We start from the raw sequence: 20174 nt of genomic DNA, 5'->3' as shown, positions 1-20174 counted from the left end.
ATCTCCAAAGTGATGGTAAAAGGTGATTTCACCCATTGCTCTTCTGCACAGTTATTCTACGAAAAGAGATGTGTTCTTACCATGACACCTCCTCAAGAAGACTGAAAAGGTGAATTCTGGTTCCTCCAACATCACCATCTTTAACATGGATTACTTCGGGAAGGGGATGGCACCCACCTCTCCTGCTCCCAAGTCCCCTGTCCCACGCACACCCTCTTGCCCAGTGCTTCCCATGCACTCCTTGAGTTCAGCATTACCGACTGCGTCCTGGTTTGGTGACACACTCACAGCAAACAGTCACGGAAAATGAGAGGAAACAAGATTTTATTTTTAAAACCTCTGTACTGTAAATAAACGCTCATGGGATATTTATGCGTAAGTGCGAAGAGTACACGACACAGCCCAACAACTCTGCATACATTGCTGCTTTTTTTTTTTTTAAAAACCTAGAAAATGATCATTAGCAAGCAGTAACACAGCAGAACACTGGGAAACACGGAACATCACCCTCCCCACGCACAGCACACGGATGCAGTTTGCAAGCAGCACGCAGCAACGCAGAGCAGCGCCCTGAGACCAGCACAGGGCACCTCTGACATGGGAAGAGGATGAAAAGAGAAGTCAGGGAAATACAGGAGTCAAATCTGGTGTTGGTGCAACGCTCACGCAGCAGACAAGTCCACCACTGGACATTCAGCACTTTGTGAACTATTGGAGTGCTTTGAATGCAGCCCAACACCACGGCTCTGTGTGACCAGCAGTGCAAGCCCCCGCTAATCCCAAATTCAGGTAAATTGTGCAACCCTTATTTATCCTGGGCTGTTTGCACGAGCGGTGCCAGGGCAGTCAGGTGGTTTCAAGGAAGCACCTGGCACAGGCAGAGCCTCACCTGGGACATGCAACACCCACGCTGTCACCTCCCATTCACCTGCATGGCAATGAGCCCACGGTCACCACAAATTTGCCACTGCTCTGCTTTACAGACACATGTATGTACAGCTTTTACATGTTAAGGTGCAGGAGGAGAAGCTATGCTTTGGCTTAAAGCACTGAGGGGCAGAGTATGACCGCTGCAGATGGCTCCATCCTAGTGCAGCTGCTGCAGCATTGCTTGGGGAGCACAGGAACCCACAGCCACCCACCCCTGCAGAGCAGACATGAAGCAGTGATTAAAAACCGACAACTACCAACACTCATCAGCTACAGTCGTGAATTCTGGCAGGGAAAAAAAAAAAAACAACAACAGCTATACCTCATTAAAACCACGAGCTCCTCGATGGAGCCTAACTCCTTATCCCTGTGTACAGTCATTACAGCACGTTGTGCGTGAGCAGCTCACAGTAGGCATCTGCTGGTGGCTCGGGGGCTGCAGGTTTGCAGCCAGCCCATCCCAGCATCTTTGTGCGTTGGAGGATCACTGCAGGCAGCGAGCATCGCCGTGCTATGCAGCCTAGAGAACTCTTCCTTCAACTTTTTGTTTCTCCTTCCCTTTTTTTTTTTTTTTTTTAAATAAATAATTTCCCCTGGCTTATTTCTAAGCACCGTAACATTCGGTAACAAGGACGATTGCTCAGTGGGAACCACCTAAGGAGTAAAACCAAGAAAACTCAGCTTCTTACCCACTGAATTTCATCCCTCTGGAGTGTAACTGCTTGAGATCAACACATAACTTCTGCAGATTGTACATCCTAAAGGTTTGGGGCCTCTGCTGTGGCCCTCTCATCTCAACTTCAGATATTAAAGGTCTGGGAGCATTTACAACACAAATCCCCAGTGAAGCCTCAGCCTGCTGAGCACTGGCAGAGTGTGCGGGGCTCAGGTACCTGTGGGTGGGCACTGATTTACACCCTTAACACACACAGCCTGGGTCCCAGAGTCACAGATCCTGGAGTCATCGGACGGAGCAGATCTGTAACAACCTCCTGCTCAACCCCAAGCACTCATTGTTTCACCTTATCTCGGGGCTGCAAACCTGATAGTTTTGCCCTAATTACAAGGGCAACATTAGGAGTGAGGGAAAATGCAGTTTGGCAAAAAAACTCATATGAGAAAAGTGAAAATTCAGGGTGTTGTTGCCCCACATTTGGGCAGGGCACCCCAATAAGAGGCAACCAGCACTGAAGGAGTGCACCACCCGTGCCCTAAATACTAAAACAGCTCCACAAAAGGCAGCATTACATCAGCAACGTTCACAGCTTACTCATATGTGAGTACAGAAATGTGCTGTGGGTCTAAAACTTGGAACAAGAGACAATGAACTAAAAAAAATATCACACACCACACTCACGTGGCCCCGCTGCTGCTCCTCACCTCACCCACAGCCCAGGCCCCTCACTACCTTCTGCCAACAAAATTATCTCGAGCAATAGGAAATGTTCTGCAGAATTAGCATTACTCAGCTTTGGTCAGTGAATCCACGATTCTCTGATGCATCACTTGTGCGTGAGTACAAAACACCCAAGCTGATCGTGAGAGGTTTTGGCTAAGGTAAAGGGAACAGGACAGTAAGCATGGAATGCAGGAAGAAAACAGTGCTGTGCAGTGCAGAGTGAGGCATTTCTCCTGCAAGAGAAAAGCATCCATGAAGCCCAGGAGAAAGGACAGGGCGAGGCGTGCAGCAGGTGCAAAACCAAAGCAGGATGTGAGCCCAAAAGCAGCTTGGCTGCTCTCGGATGGCAACGGGCACATCCATGTCCTTGTCCCCTGAGATGGGACATCTCGTAGCACTGGGAATCCTATGAATGCCTTCTGTCACAGCACGTGCAAAACCCTCCCCAAAGCAAAGCAAGAGGCTCAGGTCTGGGGATTCAAAGCAACAGCCATGGAAGCCAAGCGATACCTGGAGTGCTTCTGCTTATTAAATAGCACTGAGTAACTGTGCTTGAGCTCAGAGACGGCAAAGATTGAATAAAACCTGGGGGACTGGGTCTGATGAGAACAGCTTCCAAAGAGAAGTTGCTTCAGCGAGCACAGGAGGAGAGGCACAGAGGCAGCCCCGAGCAGCGCACACAAAGCATGGGGACAGCTCGCTCCCACGTCCTGCTGCTCACACACACACTCACACGCATTAAAAGCAGCCAAAAAAAATATCTTTGCAGGAAGTTTTCTGCGGTCACTGAGTGCTCACAAGGACAGGACACGGCAGCGGGAAGCGCGGTGGGGACACTGCTGCCCGCGCTCACTGTGCTCCCTGGTGGCACCGGGTCCCGCCGGGCTCCTCCCATCCGATGCCGCCGTGAAGCCCCAGCCTTACACTGCTAGGCCAGCCAGCCTCTGCGGAGAGAAAGGCACGGGTTAGGACAGGGTTCAACCCACAGGCACTAAACCAAGGGGCACCACGGACAGACCCTTTGCAGCAGAATCCAACCAGCTCCATGCAGTGGGTCTACCTGGCTGCATCTACCTGAGGATCTGCTTATGTACTTGTTCCTGATTATGTCCCTGTTCCAGATAATTTCTTCTTGCTTCGCCATTCAGCCTCCTGCAGAGCTCTCCCAGCTGCCCCGAGGCTGGGCATGCAACCTTCACCGAGCACCGTGCATGAACGAGGCTGCTTGCTACTCGGGGTCAATGTTTTATTCATCTCCAGAGGAAATTACACCTCCATATAAATGTTAGAAATGTTACAGTAATAAATTCACGTATCAGCCACAATAAGTACTTCTAGCTCTGATAAAATCGCTTCCATTGCCTCACCCAGAGCAACAGGAACACACATCAGTACAAGTGAATGATCCATTTAGTCCATAACAAGCACATGGACTAAAATCTGGCAGCCAGGATGCCCTGCAGCAACTGCTGCTCGTTCTGTGTCCCAGAGCACAGAACACAGTGAGCCACAGTGTGCAGCAGTGCTTTGGAGACTGCAAAGGGGTGTGCGAGTCAACACGCACCATTTGCCTTGTTACCTTCTTACCCAACCATCGCTGTTCTGCAGTAAAGCAGCAGCACAGCTCTCAAGCCAATTTGCTGACAATTAGCAGCAGGCATCAACATTTCGGTCCAGCATTCTGGAAGCTCAGACCCTATGTTCTTTCCATTTGTGATAGGAAAAAAAAAAAAATTATCTGAACAGCTTTCCCAACAGTGATACTTCATAAGGAATCCTCAGAGTTAACTCACAATAGCTGCTCACATGCTGTTTTCTCAAGCAAAACACCACTGTTAAGAGAGGGTTTGGAGAGGAATGAAGGAAGTTGGACCAAACTCCCTTCCTTGATGCCTCTGAGGAATTATTATTTTTTAAACCAAAGGGAAAGCAAACACTTAAAGCACAGTGTTAGAAGGGTAGTTTTTCATAGGTGGTGCATGCATTCATTTTCTAAACACAGCCCCTTGCAGTTCAGAGAACAAAGGCAAAGCTGAAGGGCTAAGGCTTTGGATTTCACAATGTTATGAAATGATGCACTGCAAGCTCCCTCAGCCCAGGTTCTTTCTGCTTTTCCCCTCATCTTCACCATTAAGGACCCTGAAACCTGGGGAGTAGGCAACATTAGGTGAAACATCACACTCTTTGCATTGCAGCTGCTGGACAGCTCCCAAGAAGGCCATGGATGCATTCAACACCGCACTCCAGCTCAACACTGTGTTGAGCTTCAAGCACAACGCACAAAGTGCTTCTGCAGCTTTGGCAGGGCAGCCACGCTGCTCCACCAATAAAACTTCTCTGCAGCATAGTAAAAGTGAGAAAACTTGAGAACATTTTATCCCAGGAAACGTGTTTAAATGAAGACTGTGCATAAAGACAGGGAGTCTTGCTGAAAAAATGAACTGGAAGAGCTTCACTTCAAAGTGCAAAATCTGACTTTTGACAAAGTTAAAACCTGCACATGCCAGTAGGAGTGCTGAGACCTGGAGGAAGCTCATCTCCCTCCCTCCCCCCACCCCCCCCAAGAGCAGAAGCAGTGCCCTCCCTCACCTGGAGATGAGGCACAACCTCCCCAGCCAAACCTTCATCTTCCCTCGATCCATCAGGAAACAGAACCTGCTACCACTCCATTTGCTTTCCACTAAATCCAGCTCTCTGCATTTGAAGCCAAAGCACCAGCAGCAGGAGGATGTGCCCGCAGGTCAGAGGCAGTCCCATGTCCCAGGGTCCAGCATTCTGCAGTGCAGGTGCAATGCCCAAAGCTTTCCAGAATGCTTCCAAAGATGAGTAAAAGCAGGCTGGATCTTGGGGTCATCCCAAGTGCATGGCGACCAACATGGCACTGTGCAGGGAAGCTAAGAGCCAAGAGCTATCCCATACAGTCAGGTCCCAAACTTATGTATCGTAACAAACTTCTACAGAACAGAAACAACAACACTGCACGAGCTGCATGAGGTGAAGCATCTGCTAAGCCAAGCAAGGGGTCACGCTGGGGTTTGCCACAGCCACTGCTGCAGGGATGACACAGCAGGGAGAGCCTGAGGTCTCCTCAATGACAATAGCTGCTGGCTCCCTAGAGAGGGGGAACAGATAAGAAAACACTCTCCCTTTGGGGGAGGAGACAGCCCTGCCCTGCTCACCCCAAGGGTGCCCTAAGGGGACATGCCAGAGGAGGCAGTGGAAATACTACTAGCATAGCAAGACTCACAGAGCTGCTTCCCAAATGTCCTCCCCACAGCACAGCTCAGAACCCCACTCTCCCTGTTGCTCCATCCATGCAGCTCCCTCCAAACCACAGGAGAACACCACCAATACCTCCTCCTGCAGTGCCCAGTGATGGACAGCATCACCCTAAAGGTGACAGCAGGGAGGGGTCGTGGATGGAACCTCAGCCCTGGTAGCACTCTGCAACCATCAAGGTCCCCTTAGTGATGAATCATTGCACAGCAGCACCTCCTCCTGCTCAGTGCATTTGTCTTTCCCCAAAGCAGTTTCCATGCAACTCCAGCCAAGAGAAGTCCTACTTACTAAAGCACAACAGAACGCACACAAGCTGCTCTCAGCAGTACTCACAGGCAAGCATTTCCCACTTGAGGCTGCAAAGGAAAAAGAAACAGCATAGGAGAGCTCAAAGTGCATTTCAAAGACAGTTTACAAGCAACAGTAACAGCACTGAAGGAAATGAGGAAGGAAGGGAAGCAACCCAAGGGGTTCAGGGTGGGGAGATCGCTGCAGGCTTGCACCCGAGCTCACTGAGTGGCTCCATCCAGGGCAGAGCTCCAGGACAGCTCTCACCATCCCCACCCATGCTGAAAGCATTGGCTTCTGGATGCCCCTGAGCTTCAAAGTTTTTCATGGTACAACATCACAACTACAAGAAGCACAACTGCAAACAGCTTGGAAAATACCGAGCTGCGAAATGTGCGAGATGAAAGCTGTTCACCATTGTTATCTAAAAATAAAATCCCCTATAAAAGAGCCACAGTTCTACTGAGAAGTCTCACTCTGCAGCGAGGGGAACAAAATGCACGAGGTCCCCAACCAGGAGCCCCCACGTCCCCTCCACCTCATGTGATGGGACGCAGCAAAGGGAACCAATTCTCAATCTGCAAAGAAGCAAACGGGGCTTCACATTCCACCCTGATAGGGATCCACATGGTTTCAAACCAAACCAAGTGCTAGGTGGCAAAAACCAAGCGGCATCCAAATACCAGGGGCCCAACCTTTGCTCAACCAGCTGCTGGTGGGACCCACAGGAATGTGGGCACCGAGCACAGGGATTTTCCCCACCAACTGCACTACAGCTAGAGCAACACTTGGCTGCACCATCAAATTTGGAGAGAGATGATATTTGTAACGCTTTCCAATCAAGCTCTTGTTGGAAAGCACGACCCAGAATGAACCGCCCTACTGATGGAAACTCGCCTGCGTGGGGCCAGGTTTTGTAAACCTCTGGCACCACAATTCCAGTTTAACTGAGAGATTTTCATGCATTTCCTCGGTTATTTTAAGGGTGCCTAATACAGAACGATTCCCAGTGGCATTTGGGTATTTCGGGGTATTTCTGCCGGGACCACGGCCATGGTTGGGTGACACGGGTGGCAGGGGAGGGCAAGCAGAGCAAGGCACCACCTGGGCAGTGGTTTGCAGCCGGGGCCGAGCAGCTGCACCTCGAACCTGCAGGTCAGGGGGGCCGCTCCCAACGCTGTGATGCCGCGGGCGCTGCTCCGTGGCCGCGCTGGCCAGCGGCGTCAGGCTGCTCCTCCTCATCCTGCCCGGGCTCTGGCTCGTGGGAAGGCGGCTCTGGTCGCAGGCGGAGGACATCACAAGGAAGGGAAAAGGGGAAGCAGATGTTACAACTGCGATGCGTCCCCGAGAGTCTCCGGCCACGAGCGGACCCGCGGTGCTGAACGTCCTACACCTGCTTTGCTTGCAGTTTTACTTCCTTCTGGGCTTGGGGTTGTGTTTTTTCTTTTTTTGCTTAATGATTTTTACAATCAATTCAGGAAGAAAAATAAATAGAAAAACTTCCCTTATTTGTATCTCTGCTCTCAGAGCAGTTTGTTCCCAAGGAGCACGGAGCAGGAGCATCCTCTGACTCCTCTGAGCAGCACCAATAACTTCAGCACAGGAATCACATGAGCAGCAAAGCAACAAGTCTGAGACAATGGCAAACAACCCTTCTCCTTTGAAGCTCTTTCTAGGACCTCCTACAATGCCAAGGGGCAGCTAAAAGCCCCCATGCACCACCAGAGCTGAAGATGTGCTCAGTTCAGATCAGCTCTCCTGTAACCTTACCACTGTGTTAGTTTTGTGGTGCTCAACTGGGGAGCCTTACTGAAGGGGAATGCTACTGAACAACTGCCAACACCTGCGGGCACTCTGCAAAACACAAGCATGCCTGAAGTAGTAAGCACAATAACAGTGGAAACTTCCATAAAACATAGGTGAGATCTGCAGAGACAAGGCCAAGGGCTGAGATCCCTGTCACCCTGCAAGCTACAAACATCCTCACCTCAAAGGGATGAGCCCAGTGCTTCCCACCGACAGCACAGCAGCAGCCAGTCCTGGGGTTGCCAACCCCACAACGCACCCCAAGATGCAGCCTTACACTGCCTATGGGTCTGCAATGGGCTGAGAGCTCAGGAAGGCAGCAGGAGTTCCCTAAATACTTTGTGTTAATAGCGCTAATTCCAAGCAGACATGCCAAACAAGCATCAACAACAAGACCTAGGATTTAAAGACGTACATTCTAACCCAAGTTTGCCCACTTCTGCACCAGAGAATACGTCTTCAAAATATCTCCCACTGCCTTGGGAAGTGCACACAACTCTACAAGCAATGAATTCTGCTCATGAAGCAGCCTTGCTGGCACTGAAAGCAACCGGCCACTTCTAGCTGGGATAGTCACAATTGATTTATGTTCAAGGAAGGCAAGTGTTGGGCGACCACATGAACCAAGAGGCAGAACAAGGCAGCTCCACTTACTGAGTTCAGGGAAGGTTTGTCCCGGTGGGTGTTCACTGCTTCCACGTTCAAGGTGATCGTCTCCACTTTACAACCTTGGCCAAACAGAATGGGAAGCTCATACGAGGAGGTGCAATTTATTTGATAATCCATTTAAAATAAAAACATTTTCAAACCGCGTGTCAAGCGAGCAGAAGGCTGCTACTTGTTTCTAAACTAAAACCAAACATCTCATGAACAGTTCATTCTGTGTTAAGAGAGAACTCACACTTCAGTTACCCCCTGGTTTTGACCCTCACTGTGGGAATTCAGAGCCCCATCCCCTGACCTTTAGCCTCTCCAAGGATGGGGACACCCACCCCCCTTTATTGTGAAATACTTTTTCCTTATATCCAATCTACAGCTCCAATACATGCCATCCCATTGTTCTCACCCCCTCCAACCTCCCAGCCCTCAGTGCCTTTTAACCTGTTCACAACATCACCAAAAGCACTGACAGCAACAGCTGCTGCTCCCCAGGCAGTTGTGTCCACCCAAAGCAGGGGACGAGGGGGCACGTACCATAGGCGACCGGGGTGAGCTTGAGGATGGCGTGCAGGGGGCAGCGCAGGTAGGGCAGCTCGTCTGCAGGAGAGGCAGTGTCAGCTTGATCTTCAGGAGCAAAGGTTCCACCACAGCCCCCCAGCTCTGCTCCAGGGGAACCCAACCCTTAGCACAGGGAGAACTGCAGTGGCCATGCACCGCTCTGTGTTCAACATCGTGCACCTCCACGTCACCCCAGCTTCTAGGGGCCCCAGCGTTTTCTCTTTAAATGACCTCCAGCAGTGCCCTTCCCACTACACATCGCTCTGTGCTGATCAGCGAGCCCTGCTGTTTGCAAAGCGAGGAGGAGCCAAGCCCCAGCGCAGAGCATCACGCACGTAGTGTGCCACACACATCCTGCAGAGCATCACCGTGCCATGGGCCAGCACCACGCACAGGACCACAGCCCTCACACTGCTCTATCAGAGCACAGTTCCCTTAAATTAAAAATTCATCTCATAGAGATTTTGCAGATGCTCCTGGTTGAAGCACTTCTGGAAACGAGAGCTGAGCAGAAAGCCAGCAGGGCAGGCACTGAGCAGACAGCATCCTGCCCTCCTTGGGCACGTCCTGCAAAGCTCTGCTGAAATGCAATGGTTAAAGCATTTCAGAAGTGTTTTTTCTTCCTTTCTTTTTTTTTTTTTTTAAAAAGCAGTTCCTCCATTGCAAAGAAAATCAAAACAGCAATTACCAGACACCCACCCAAAAACCCTGAAAAGAGGCAAAAATAGAAGCCAGCCCCCGCCAGCACACGCTTATTTTTTGCACCTGCACTCTTATCCAGAAAGTAAGCCAGGAGGCACCTCATCACTGCCTGGTGGGAGATGACGAGGACGTTGCCCTGCCGCTCCAGCTCCATAATTACTGGCTCCAGGCGCTGAACCAAGTCCTGGTAGGACTGCAAAACAAAACAAGAATTTTGCAAGGGGTTTTTATAAACAGGCTTGGAGCCGAAGTAGCAATTAACGCAGCTTTGCCTTCAGGAAAGTATCGGTTAAAGCATGAAACTGCAGAAGTGATGGAGTAAATAGGGGGGAAAATAAGGAAACAGCTCCAGGGGAAACTGGATGGCAGCAACCCTCAGATTACAGGAAGTTCAGATTAGTGATAACTCTTAGCAAGTGCAATTTGAAAAGAAAATAAACCACTAAATTATACATTTAAATATGGTTGTGAAGTAAAACCAGAAGTGACTCCTTCCCCACCCACAGCCATTTCTCTCCCAGGGTGATTTTCCATGGGGAAAACTCAGCTTCAGCCAACTGAGAGCAGTGCAGTGAACCTGCTTCACACAACTGGACCAGCAAGCAGCATGGCTTTCCTCTAAAAGACAGCTGAGTTTCCTTCCAATTTCAATGGAAAAGGCTTTCAATTTCTCATGGAAATACTGGGGACAGAAAGCTGAAACCAAGCAAAGCCCCTCCATTCTACTCATTACACGTTGCCCCATGCATACTGCAGCACACTGCTCTTCTGAAGTGCTCTCACCTCTCCTCCAGGATAGCGATAGAGGTATTTCTCCTGATCCCTCAAGGCAAACTCGTCGGGGTATTTGGCTTCGATCTCTGCATACGTCATTTCTTCGCACACCCCCTGCAGGAAGCACAGCTCCGTGCAGCATCACTTGAGCAGGTGTACAGCAGTTCAGTACATGAACATGAGCACAGCACCAGCAAAGCGAGGGAGCTGGGAATGCCAAGAGAGCACCCAGCACAGCTCGGAGACATCCTAAAAACCATTACCATTGCTTCCTCATTTTTTAATTTAAGATAATGTTTCTATTTCAGGGCCGCTGGCTTTGCTTCTAGTTCAAACTATCTGCAAGGCATGGCAATGAGCGTTCGTCTCCGCAGCAACAACCTTGTGATTCCTTTTGCTCAAAAGAACAGAGTGGGAGTGCCAACCTTTGCCCACCAGCAGGGCATTACATACACCCCATGGGCACGTGGGATGCTCAGTGCCACTCTTTCCCAACACCAGCTGGAGCACGAGGTCTGCTGGTGTGCAACCTCTGACGGTTCCAGGTGCTTCCAGCCCTAGCAAGTGACCCCAGACCTCCTGATAAGAGCGGAGGGCATAATGCACAGCCACGGCTGGAAGACTTGAGCAATGGTCAGGAAACAGTTTAATGGTCAATTTAATTATTTTCCCCATGGAAAAGCTGAAGGCTTCATTGTGCCCACCCCCCAGCGCCCCACTCACAGCATCAATCTCGTTGAGGATCTTCCACTGCTCGTAGGTGACCCCCAGCGACTCCGCTGTCTGGATGGTGCGCTTCAGCTGGCTGGTCCACACCTTCAGCTCCGCAATCTCCTGCTCCTCGATGAACTTCTTCAGCGCCTGTGCAAACTGGGAGAGGGCAGAGGAGCTCAGGGCAGGGCAGGAGCTGCACTGGGCAGCCGACCCCTCCCCACATGCCCTTGCTATGGGTGCAGCGTGGGCTCTGATGCTTGGCAATGCAGCCCTCTGGGTGCTGCAGAACCGCACCTGCTTGCCGCGCGGTGACAGCCCAGAGTCCCCACCAATCTTGCCAACGAGGTTATACTCGCTCTCGCCGTGCCGGCAGAGGTAGATGGTGCGCGGCTGCACGTGGATGTTCATCAGGTAATAGACGATTTTGCTCTGGATGTAATCTTGGACTCTGTTCACTAGGAACCGCTGTCCCACATTGATCACTTTAATGAAGGAAAGATCTCTGGAGTCAACATAAAATAAGAACACCCACACGCCGGGTTTGATAACTGACACACGTGCAGGTGCCCCCCAGCTCTCTGCCCTGAGTTAAAGGCATCAGCACTACTGCGGGGACACAGGACACACCGTGCTTGCACAGGGAGCATCGCATTCAAATCCACTGCAACCCGAGGGCATCGCCTCCGCACGAGCAAATCTCAGCTTTGGGAGAGCTCCAGCACAAGCACTGCACATCTTCAGGCACAGAACACAAAGCAGCAAAGCAAAGCTGCTCAGGGACAGGGAGCAGGCCGGGCTCACTGCTTACTTGTCATACTCATCAGGATCGAGGGGCTGGTACGTGACCTTGTAGCACTCGATCCTCTTCAGGAAATCATCCATCACGTTCTCCCTGTTTCTTTCTGGGTAATCGGGGCTGGAGACCTTCACCTCCTGCCGAGCAGACAGCGACACATGGGGAAAGCTGAGCAAACACGACACGGAGCAAAAGCAGTGCTGAACAACATCATCCTTCCCTTCTGAAACAAGTCAGCATTGTTTAGTGCTGTCCGGTGGAAAAACCTGCTCCTGGCAAGGCAACAAAAGGCGATGGGGGGGCACGCTGCAGCGCTTGGCCCCGGCGCAGACACAGCTGCCCGTCGTCCTGCATTCAAGGTCAAACACTGCTCGGCTTCAACTCACATCCAACTTCAACAACTGCACCTTTAGCTTTTATAAACCCATAAATCTTCAGTAGTATTTACGAGCTGAAACGTAAGAGCAGGGCGCTACAGGGAAGCACCGTTCAGCCCCCAGCCCTCCCTGCAGGAGCAGCAAAGCACGGAGCCACAGCCCCCAGCTGGCAACTGCAGCAGAGGGAACGCCTGCAACCATCAGCAACAGTCTGAGCAGGATCCTGACCCCCCTGCACCAAGCACAGCCCTAATGCTGGTAATCCACCAGCAGTGCTATGAGCAGAGCTGGTGACCTTGCACAGCACACAGCTCCATGGCACAGAGCCTGGCAACGCACCAGGATGTTGGCAGCGATGACCTCCGGATCGTCACAGACAGATTCCACAAAGAACACCTGTGAAGGAGGCAATGAAACGTGGTTTAGAGAAACAAGAGCTCTGCTTTTCATCAGAAGTCAAGAACAGCTCCAGCACAGTGATCCCAATCACAAATTAAATACAGCAGCACTACCTTGAAAGCATTTTCCTTCGCAAAATTTAAGATCAGGTCCCGTCTTTCCCGAGTTGTGTTGGTTGCATCGAACACCTACCAGAAAATAAGCGGCAATGAGAATGTTTACCTATAGCTTCTAAAGCAGCCCCAAATGATTTGGGATTACAGTTGGGTTCCCAAATACCCTGGGCAGCTTTGAACAACCCAGATATAAAGCCCCCACGGTGTGTTTGGCTGAGAAGAGCCTTACAGCTATCTGCCCACACTCCTCCAGGAGGTACGCCTTCACGTCCTGTAGGGCCACTAAGGCACATCGTCTGCAGGAGAGAAATGAAGTGTCAGAGCAGATGCAGGGCATTTGGATTGGAGGTCCTCTGAGTCTCTGAGATAGGGAAAAAAAAATCAGCTGTCTGCTCTCTCTCCACAGATGGGGCACCCAGCCTCACATGTTTCCAACTCCTGGGGGCTCTGCAGAGCTGAACTCTGTTTAAATCCCCATTTTCCCCATGCTCCCATCCCTGCCCTAGGGATGCCCCCGTTGCTGCCTCCACCAGCTGAGGCTCCACGCAGACCCCCAGTCCCACTGACCTCACAAAGACATCTCACACTGCAGCCACTGAAGGCAAAAACCCACTCCTGGGAAATCCCAAGGGAACAGCACCTAAGGTACCCAACATTCCCTGCTCCTCTGCGTGCTCAGAGCCCCTGCTTTCCATCTAGTTCTCCTGATGCCAACAACATTCCCACGCGCAGATCCCTTGGCAGGATCCCTGGCTGCACTGCACTACCTCCTTCCGTGGCATTCAACATTATTTTGTGCTACAGAAACAGACGGGCTGCCAACCCCAAGCGGGCCATCTGCACAGCCCCGTGACGCCAACTCACTTGCGGATCTCCATCGCCTCCTTGTTATCGTGCCTGAAGAAGTCGTAGGATTTGTAGGACTTGACCGCTTCCCGGCGATACACCCCTAAATTGAACACTTGGGACACAAAACGACGCAGCGCTGAGATGGGCGCCCACCGACACCCTCCCACCCGTGGGGCAGGGGCTGTGGGGGCACGCACCTCGGGTGGGCACCCCGATCCAGTTGAGGTAGCGCGTCAGCTTCTTGGAGACGTAGGTCTTGCCGCGGGCGGGCAGCCCGATCATCACGATGAGGGTGGGCGAGTTGGTCATGTAGGATGCCCACGCTGCAGGAAAACGTTAGCGTGGAGCCCAGAGCACGGACAGACCTTGCCGTCCTGCAGCCGGCTCCTGGCTCCTAATGAGTGCTGCAAGCGGTGTTAGCTAATGAAAGTGATTAGCAGCGGTGCACCTGCTACAGCTAATGGGGCTAATGCGGCTCTCAGCGGGACAAATATTTACCCACGAGATGAGAGCTGCCAAGGGCAGAAGAAAAATGGTTTCAGGATGGAAGAAAACCATGGTCTCAAGCAGATGGTCACGGAAAACAGGAGGTCAGGTGGCAGCAGGGCTGCAGCGAGGCTGGGCTGAGGCTGTCAGCAGCACGAAAGGCACCGGGACAGCGCGGCTCCACCGCGCGCAGTCAAATCCACGCGCGCCAGGGGAACCGCGCGTTTTGTTAAGCGAATCCGCCAACCGCTTTTTTTGTTTATTTTCCCCGCGAAAAGCGCTTCAGGCGCGGTCCCGCCCCGGTACTCACAGCACTTCTTCTCTCCGCCGCGCTGGGCCCCGGCTCTGCCCCGCGGCGCGCTGCCGCCGTGCCGGTACGCCGCCGCCATGGCTCCGCGCCGCCGCGCTGCATGCAAATGAGATGTAAATCGCGCCCCGGCAAGCGGGCGGGAGAACGACGTTACGCCACAGCCCCAGGCGCGCCCTGCATGCAAATGAGATCAATGCCGACCGCGGCGTGAGCCGCCTGCTCTGGCAACGCCGCGATTGGCCGCGGCCCGGCGCCCAATGAGGAAGCACGGAGAAAGATCTCGCGAGAACGAGCGGGCGCTGGGCCGGGGCGGAAGCGGCGGCTGCCGGGCGGGGAAGAGGAGGAGGAGGAGGAAAAGGAGGAGGAGAAGGAGGGAGGAGGCGGCGGCGGCGGCCGCGCGAAGGATGTTGCGGCTGCGCTGCAAGGCCCGGAGCGGCACCCAGCCGCTGCCCGGCCTCACGGCACACTCCCGCCTCTGCGACATGCAGGCCGCCCTGGCCACCCTCACCGGCGTCCCCGCCGCGGCCCAGAGGCTGCTCCTCGGCTTCCCTCCGCGGAGCCTGGACCTCAGCGACGGCGAGAGGCGGCTGGGCGAGCTGGGCATCCACTCGGGTGAGGCCTACTCGGCGGTGGGCGGCAGCGCCTGCGCTTTATGATCTTCCCTGCCCCGCGGGCTGCAATTAGCCTAATTAAGCGAGGCTGTGGCCCTGCGCGCCGGGCCGGTGGGTGCTGGAGCAGAGTGCCCGTGGAGGCGGTGGGTCACTGCCCTGGAGGTGCTCGAGAACCACAGAGATGCGGCGCTGAGGGACGCGGTTCGGTGGGGACGGGTTGGTGGTTGGCTTTGAGCTCTCAGTTCCTTTCCGACCTTAACGATTCAGTTCTGTGGCCACCCGCTCAGCTCTCCCCTCTCGCTGACAGGGGACACGCTCATCGTGGAGGAGGACACGTCCAAGCCCAGCGCTGGCTCTCCAGTCATGGCCAAGCGGACGATGGCGGTGAGGGAAGCGGTGCCCGTGCTGGCCAGGAGGGTGGTGCCGGCCGATAACTCGTGTCTGTTCACCAGCGTGTACTACGTGGTGGAGGGCGGCGTGTACGACCCCGGCTGCGCTCCGGAGATGCGCAGCCTCATCGCGCAGATCGTAGCGAGCGACCCCGAGGCGTACTGCGAGGCGGTGCTGGGGAAAACCAACAGGGAGTACTGCGACTGGATCCGGAGAGAGGAAACCTGGGGGGGAGCCATCGAGGTTTCCATTTTATCCAAATTTTACCAGTGTGAAATCTGTGTGGTGGACACACAGACGGTCAGAATCGATCGTTTCGGGGAAGATGCCGGGTACACCAAGCGGGTCCTTTTGATCTATGATGGGATTCATTACGATCCGCTCGAGCGTAAAATCCCCGACTCGGACGTTCCTCCCCAGACCATTTTCTCTACCACTGATGATGTTGTTCTCGCACAAGCCTTGGAGCTAGCAGATGAAGCCAGACGGAAGAGGCAGTTCACCGACGTGAATCGCTTCACGCTGAGGTGCATGGTGTGCCAGAAGGGACTGACGGGACAAGTGGAAGCCAGAGAACACGCCAAGGAGACGGGACACACCAACTTCGGGGAAGTGTGACGCCTGCATGAGGATGGTTACATCTACTACCTCACTCATCCGGAATAAAATTCTGGATTTCCAGATAAGCTGTATGTAATCACAAAATTCCGTTCACAGAGCTTGAAAAGCGTATTAACTTAATGATGGCCAAGAGGCACAGGTTTGGTGTGGTTAGTGACTTTTCCAGCTGATTTGAAATAGGTATCTTCTCGCATGCTGATTTAGAGTAATTTGGCAGGTGATGTATACTGGCAGCTAAAACCTGAGTTCTGAAATAATCTTCTCTTGGAGTGTGTGCTCTGAGTGGCCATACAAAACCAGGCTCGTTCAACACTAGTGTAAAAAGCGAGCCTCTAAATTACTGAATTAATCTCTCTGTATTATGTTTTCAGGGTAATTAAATTAATCTAAGGGTTTAGGAAGCGTATGTATCGGCACTATTTATACTGAAAAATAGACTCTGCGCATACAAGCAGCCCTTCCAGGGGAAACTGCTCGTGGGATGCACAGTTTTTAGTGGAAAGAGCCTCCCTAAAGCTGCCCTACACTATGTTACTATCAGAAGTAGAATGTATTGTGTGTGTGAAGTCACGGCTTTAGAGAAAGAAGTGGCCTTTAAGCTTTAAGATAGCCTTCTTAAAATTAACGAGTAGATGGTTAAGTGTTGAATAAACTTATTAATCCTCCATAGGTAGTTTTTAGTTGCTTGAAAAATAACTATCAGCCCCTTGGTGTTTACACTGCATCAGAACATAGGCATGTTTCTTGAAATACTTGGATTCTTCTTTACCATATCTCAAATTCTGGCAAGAGGGAAGTACAGTAGTTAGGGAAGTATCTTAATTTGCATCTGTTAAATACATTGGCATGGTCTTTATTTGGCTGTAGCTGATTTCATGGCCACAGTGTTACGAAACTGTAGCAGATTCCAAATACTGTAAATTAGCACTTTAAGGTATAGTTCTCAGTTTTTGCTGGTAAGAAGTCTTACCCTTTTTAGGAGGACAGAGTAGTAATCCAGAAGGGAGGCTCAAGGTTTCTTCATCTGCATTCTGCCTTAACGTGTTTGATTTGTCACCGATGACTGTTCAGGAGCAAGACTTTAATTCAGATAATGAAGGATGCAGTTGAATTGTCAGAACAAGACAAGCTGGGTCAAGTGCCCTACTTCTCATACTGCTCAGAATCAGGGAAGGTGGAATTGGTTTCGTCAATCTTACCTCACAGCAAGGTTGTGAGCTTAACAGTAAGTGCTTTGAGGTCTTTTAAAAGGTGCTGTAAAAGTGCATAGTACTGAAGGGGATTTATTTTTTCCTTTGTAATGCCTGTAATACACATTTGCTTTAAGGGATTTTAAAATATTTGTAGCCTTCTATTCTTCTGTCGCTCTGTTTCGAGTTACCTCTCTTGCTCTTCCACAAATGGAGAGCAGGAACGTGCATCTTCAGTTTGAGGCAGAAACAAACCCACTTTCCACACGGAATCAATCTTAGGTTTAAAGGCCTCTGTTCATTGAGGCACATAGCTAAACTCCTGGTGCAGAAAAAGTTGTTTTCTGTAAGCAGCAAATTTCACTGAAGTTCTCAGCTGAGCTTCCCGGTTGGACCTTGAAATACTGAGGGGATCTCACAGCAAATGGAGAGTAATTGCGTGAATGCTTTTCTAAATTGAGTCAAGAATAAATTAAGGCTAAGGAATAGAATTGCCAAAAGCACTGTGGACCAGTTTTCTTTTTATTTCAGTATTAAAATACGCGTTCACACTGTTGGGAGTTTCCAAGAGAAAACCACTTAGCTTCCAGTGTTAAACCACACTTTGCTTTCCGTCTATCATGAGGAAAAAACACAAATCATTGCCAACAGCCCTCTAGAAGCTGATGCTTAAGAACCTAAAGAACTTGAAGATTACACTGTTACGACGACTTGAGACAAAAATGCTGTCTAGGGATGAGACCAAGAGACTATCGACCCTAAATGGTGTTCTCAGCTTTCACACTGAAGAGGTGGGGTGCCTCGGACACGGAGCTGTTCCTCACCATTTGCCATCTGTTACACGGACAGAATACCTACCTCAGAGAGGTGTACTTTGGGTGTCTTTGAAACAATAGTGCTGTAGAAGTGGAAGATACGTCTTTATCGTCTGCCACGTTTGCAGCGGCGTCGACTTTTGGGAGCAACACTTGGATTTTCGGCTTTGTATCTTGGAGGGATTTCTGAAAGCGTGTCAAAATATTTTTTTTTTGCGGGGGGGGTTATTTCTCAGTGGCAGTATTTTTAAGTTTAAAATTAGCTTTGATTTAATCTGGAGTGTTTAGCTTTGTTTTATCATGTTTGAGTAGCAAATCCACTAACAGAGCAGGAGTTCCGTGTGAGGGAGACGTGTCAGTGTCACCGCTTGGATGTTTTATTTAGTTGCCTAGGAAATAAAATCCCTTTGGTTTAAGAAACATCAACGGAACTGCTGTAATTCGTGTTTGTAAAGGTTGATACTTTTACATGCTGACAAACTGTTTCAAAGAGCAATTAACTGGGGATGTGGACCAAGCTGGAGAAGCTCCCGGTTCAAAACTCTTCTTTTTAAAAGGATGGAACGTTGGGGGTTTTTTTAATATCTTTTTAGCAGCATTTACTTGCCCTTAATGACACAGCTATGGAGGTACCACAAAGATGGGATCCTGGCACTAGGGGGATGAATTTCTAAGCGTCGCTAATACGTTTGCACTGAACTGTTATTAGTTACAGATACTTTAGAATAGGCGTGTTGTGGGCTCAGGTGGTGGCAGGGAGCCTGTACCCCTCCAGAAAGCCTGTAAGCTACGAGTGCGTGTCCTTACCAATACCAATACCACTTATTCCCATACAGATTTAAATTAAACACAGATTTCCTCGCTGAACGCTTTGGCACAGAGGTCAGCAGTTAAACAGGCCCTGGAAACTGAAACTCTCACTTCAGAGGTGGGCTTGGTAGAAGCTGTGTTGTTCATCTTGGGTTCCTTGCCTGTACAGTTCCGGATCTTGGATTGAGTGAAGAGCTTTGGTTTCCTGGTGCCCACCTGGCCACTTCACCAGCACTGAATTCCTTCTTTCACTAAAGAAGAGCCTGACACCCGAATCACACGGCCTTTCACAAACACTTTGTGTTGTAGGAAGAGATGCACATCTCATGGATTTAACAGCACTTTAAAAGTTGGTCTGCGTTTACGCGTTCAGCAGATGCCAAGCAAGGACTTTGCTATGTCGGCAGCGTGCGTTCCCATTGCAGCACAGCAAATGGTGTTAGCAAGTGCTTCTCAAGTCTTAGTCACCACTGTACTACAATGTTCCACTTCATGTACCATCAGTGCAGACCATTTGGAATGATGCCTTTCCTTAAACACGTAGCTTGAATGGCGAAAATTGTCAATGCACCAATAAACGTGACTGATGCATGCACCCTTGTTTAATGTAGTCTCTGCCTCAGCTCTTGAACGTCAGGTTTTTGCTCTATTCACTGTTCCACCAGTGCATTTTTTTTGTGGCCTTCACATCTAGAATGCAGTCTTTAAGTAATTTACATCTGCTTTCCTCTCTGTCTCAATTGCTTTTTCCATTGATACTCAGGGACAGTCATAGCAAGAAGGAAGGGCTGAGTCCCATGGCCCTTTTAGGATAAAGCTTCACTTCCCACTTTTTCAGCAATTTTATATTTTTATACCTATGTTTTGATAAATTATATTGTCAGCGACACAGTTTTATACTTAGTAAAATACCTGATGTACTCGGGCATCGAGAGGACTGACCAAAGAGTCTTATACGCCTCTAGCACTGTTCATGCATTTGCATGTATAAGTCATTAAGCAGACAGATTCAGGAATTCTCTGTTTCAGTAACATCGTGTCCATTTCATGGAAGCAATCGCCTACACAGGCAATACTAGGAGGAAATCAGCCCAAGTCTGCATTCCCCAGCTACAGCCACAGTTTGCTGGGATGACGGCACATGTCCCTTTCCAACTTTGGTTCTCAAAGCAATTACTTTTCCATGCCTTTAATAAGTGCTTAATTCTTCATATGGCTTTGAGGGAAGGAGGAAAGAGGAAAGGCAGAAACCTCCTTGGAGCTGATAGAGCAGGAGTTTGTGTTGGATTCCTTG

At 50.6% G+C, this 20174-nt stretch overlaps 2 protein-coding genes across 9 annotated transcripts; one reads left to right on the top strand and one right to left on the bottom strand.

The window, feature by feature from the left end:
- On the bottom strand, positions 308–14663 carry PFKFB2 (6-phosphofructo-2-kinase/fructose-2,6-biphosphatase 2). Of its 8 annotated transcripts, none has more exons than XM_021377577.1 (16): positions 14444–14663; positions 13845–13970; positions 13663–13759; positions 13028–13094; positions 12796–12870; positions 12623–12679; positions 11919–12043; positions 11405–11612; positions 11120–11266; positions 10406–10510; positions 9686–9815; positions 8897–8959; positions 8357–8430; positions 7001–7171; positions 5942–5964; positions 308–3273 (listed from the first exon to the last, which is right to left on the bottom strand). In XM_021377577.1, the coding sequence occupies exons 1-16, from the start codon at positions 14520–14522 to the stop codon at positions 3258–3260; spliced, it is 1563 nt and encodes a 520-aa protein (XP_021233252.1). In that variant the 5' UTR covers positions 14523–14663; the 3' UTR covers positions 308–3257. The 8 variants fall into 8 exon arrangements, 5 of the variants coding, with proteins under 5 accessions (XP_021233252.1, XP_021233254.1, XP_021233253.1 ...); XM_021377579.1 differs by having other exon boundaries at positions 7046–7171; XR_002432859.1 differs by having other exon boundaries at positions 5942–7171.
- On the top strand, positions 14612–19475 carry YOD1 (YOD1 deubiquitinase). The gene is made up of 2 exons (XM_021377600.1): positions 14612–15055; positions 15362–19475. Exons 1-2 carry the CDS (start codon positions 14701–14703, stop codon positions 16060–16062), a joined length of 1056 nt encoding a protein of 351 aa, XP_021233275.1. The 5' UTR covers positions 14612–14700; the 3' UTR covers positions 16063–19475.

The sequence above is a fragment of the Numida meleagris genome, chromosome 25 (assembly GCF_002078875.1).
Source record: "Numida meleagris isolate 19003 breed g44 Domestic line chromosome 25, NumMel1.0, whole genome shotgun sequence".
Lineage (NCBI taxonomy): Eukaryota > Metazoa > Chordata > Aves > Galliformes > Numididae > Numida > Numida meleagris.
This window is presented reverse-complemented; position numbering and strand designations above follow the sequence as displayed.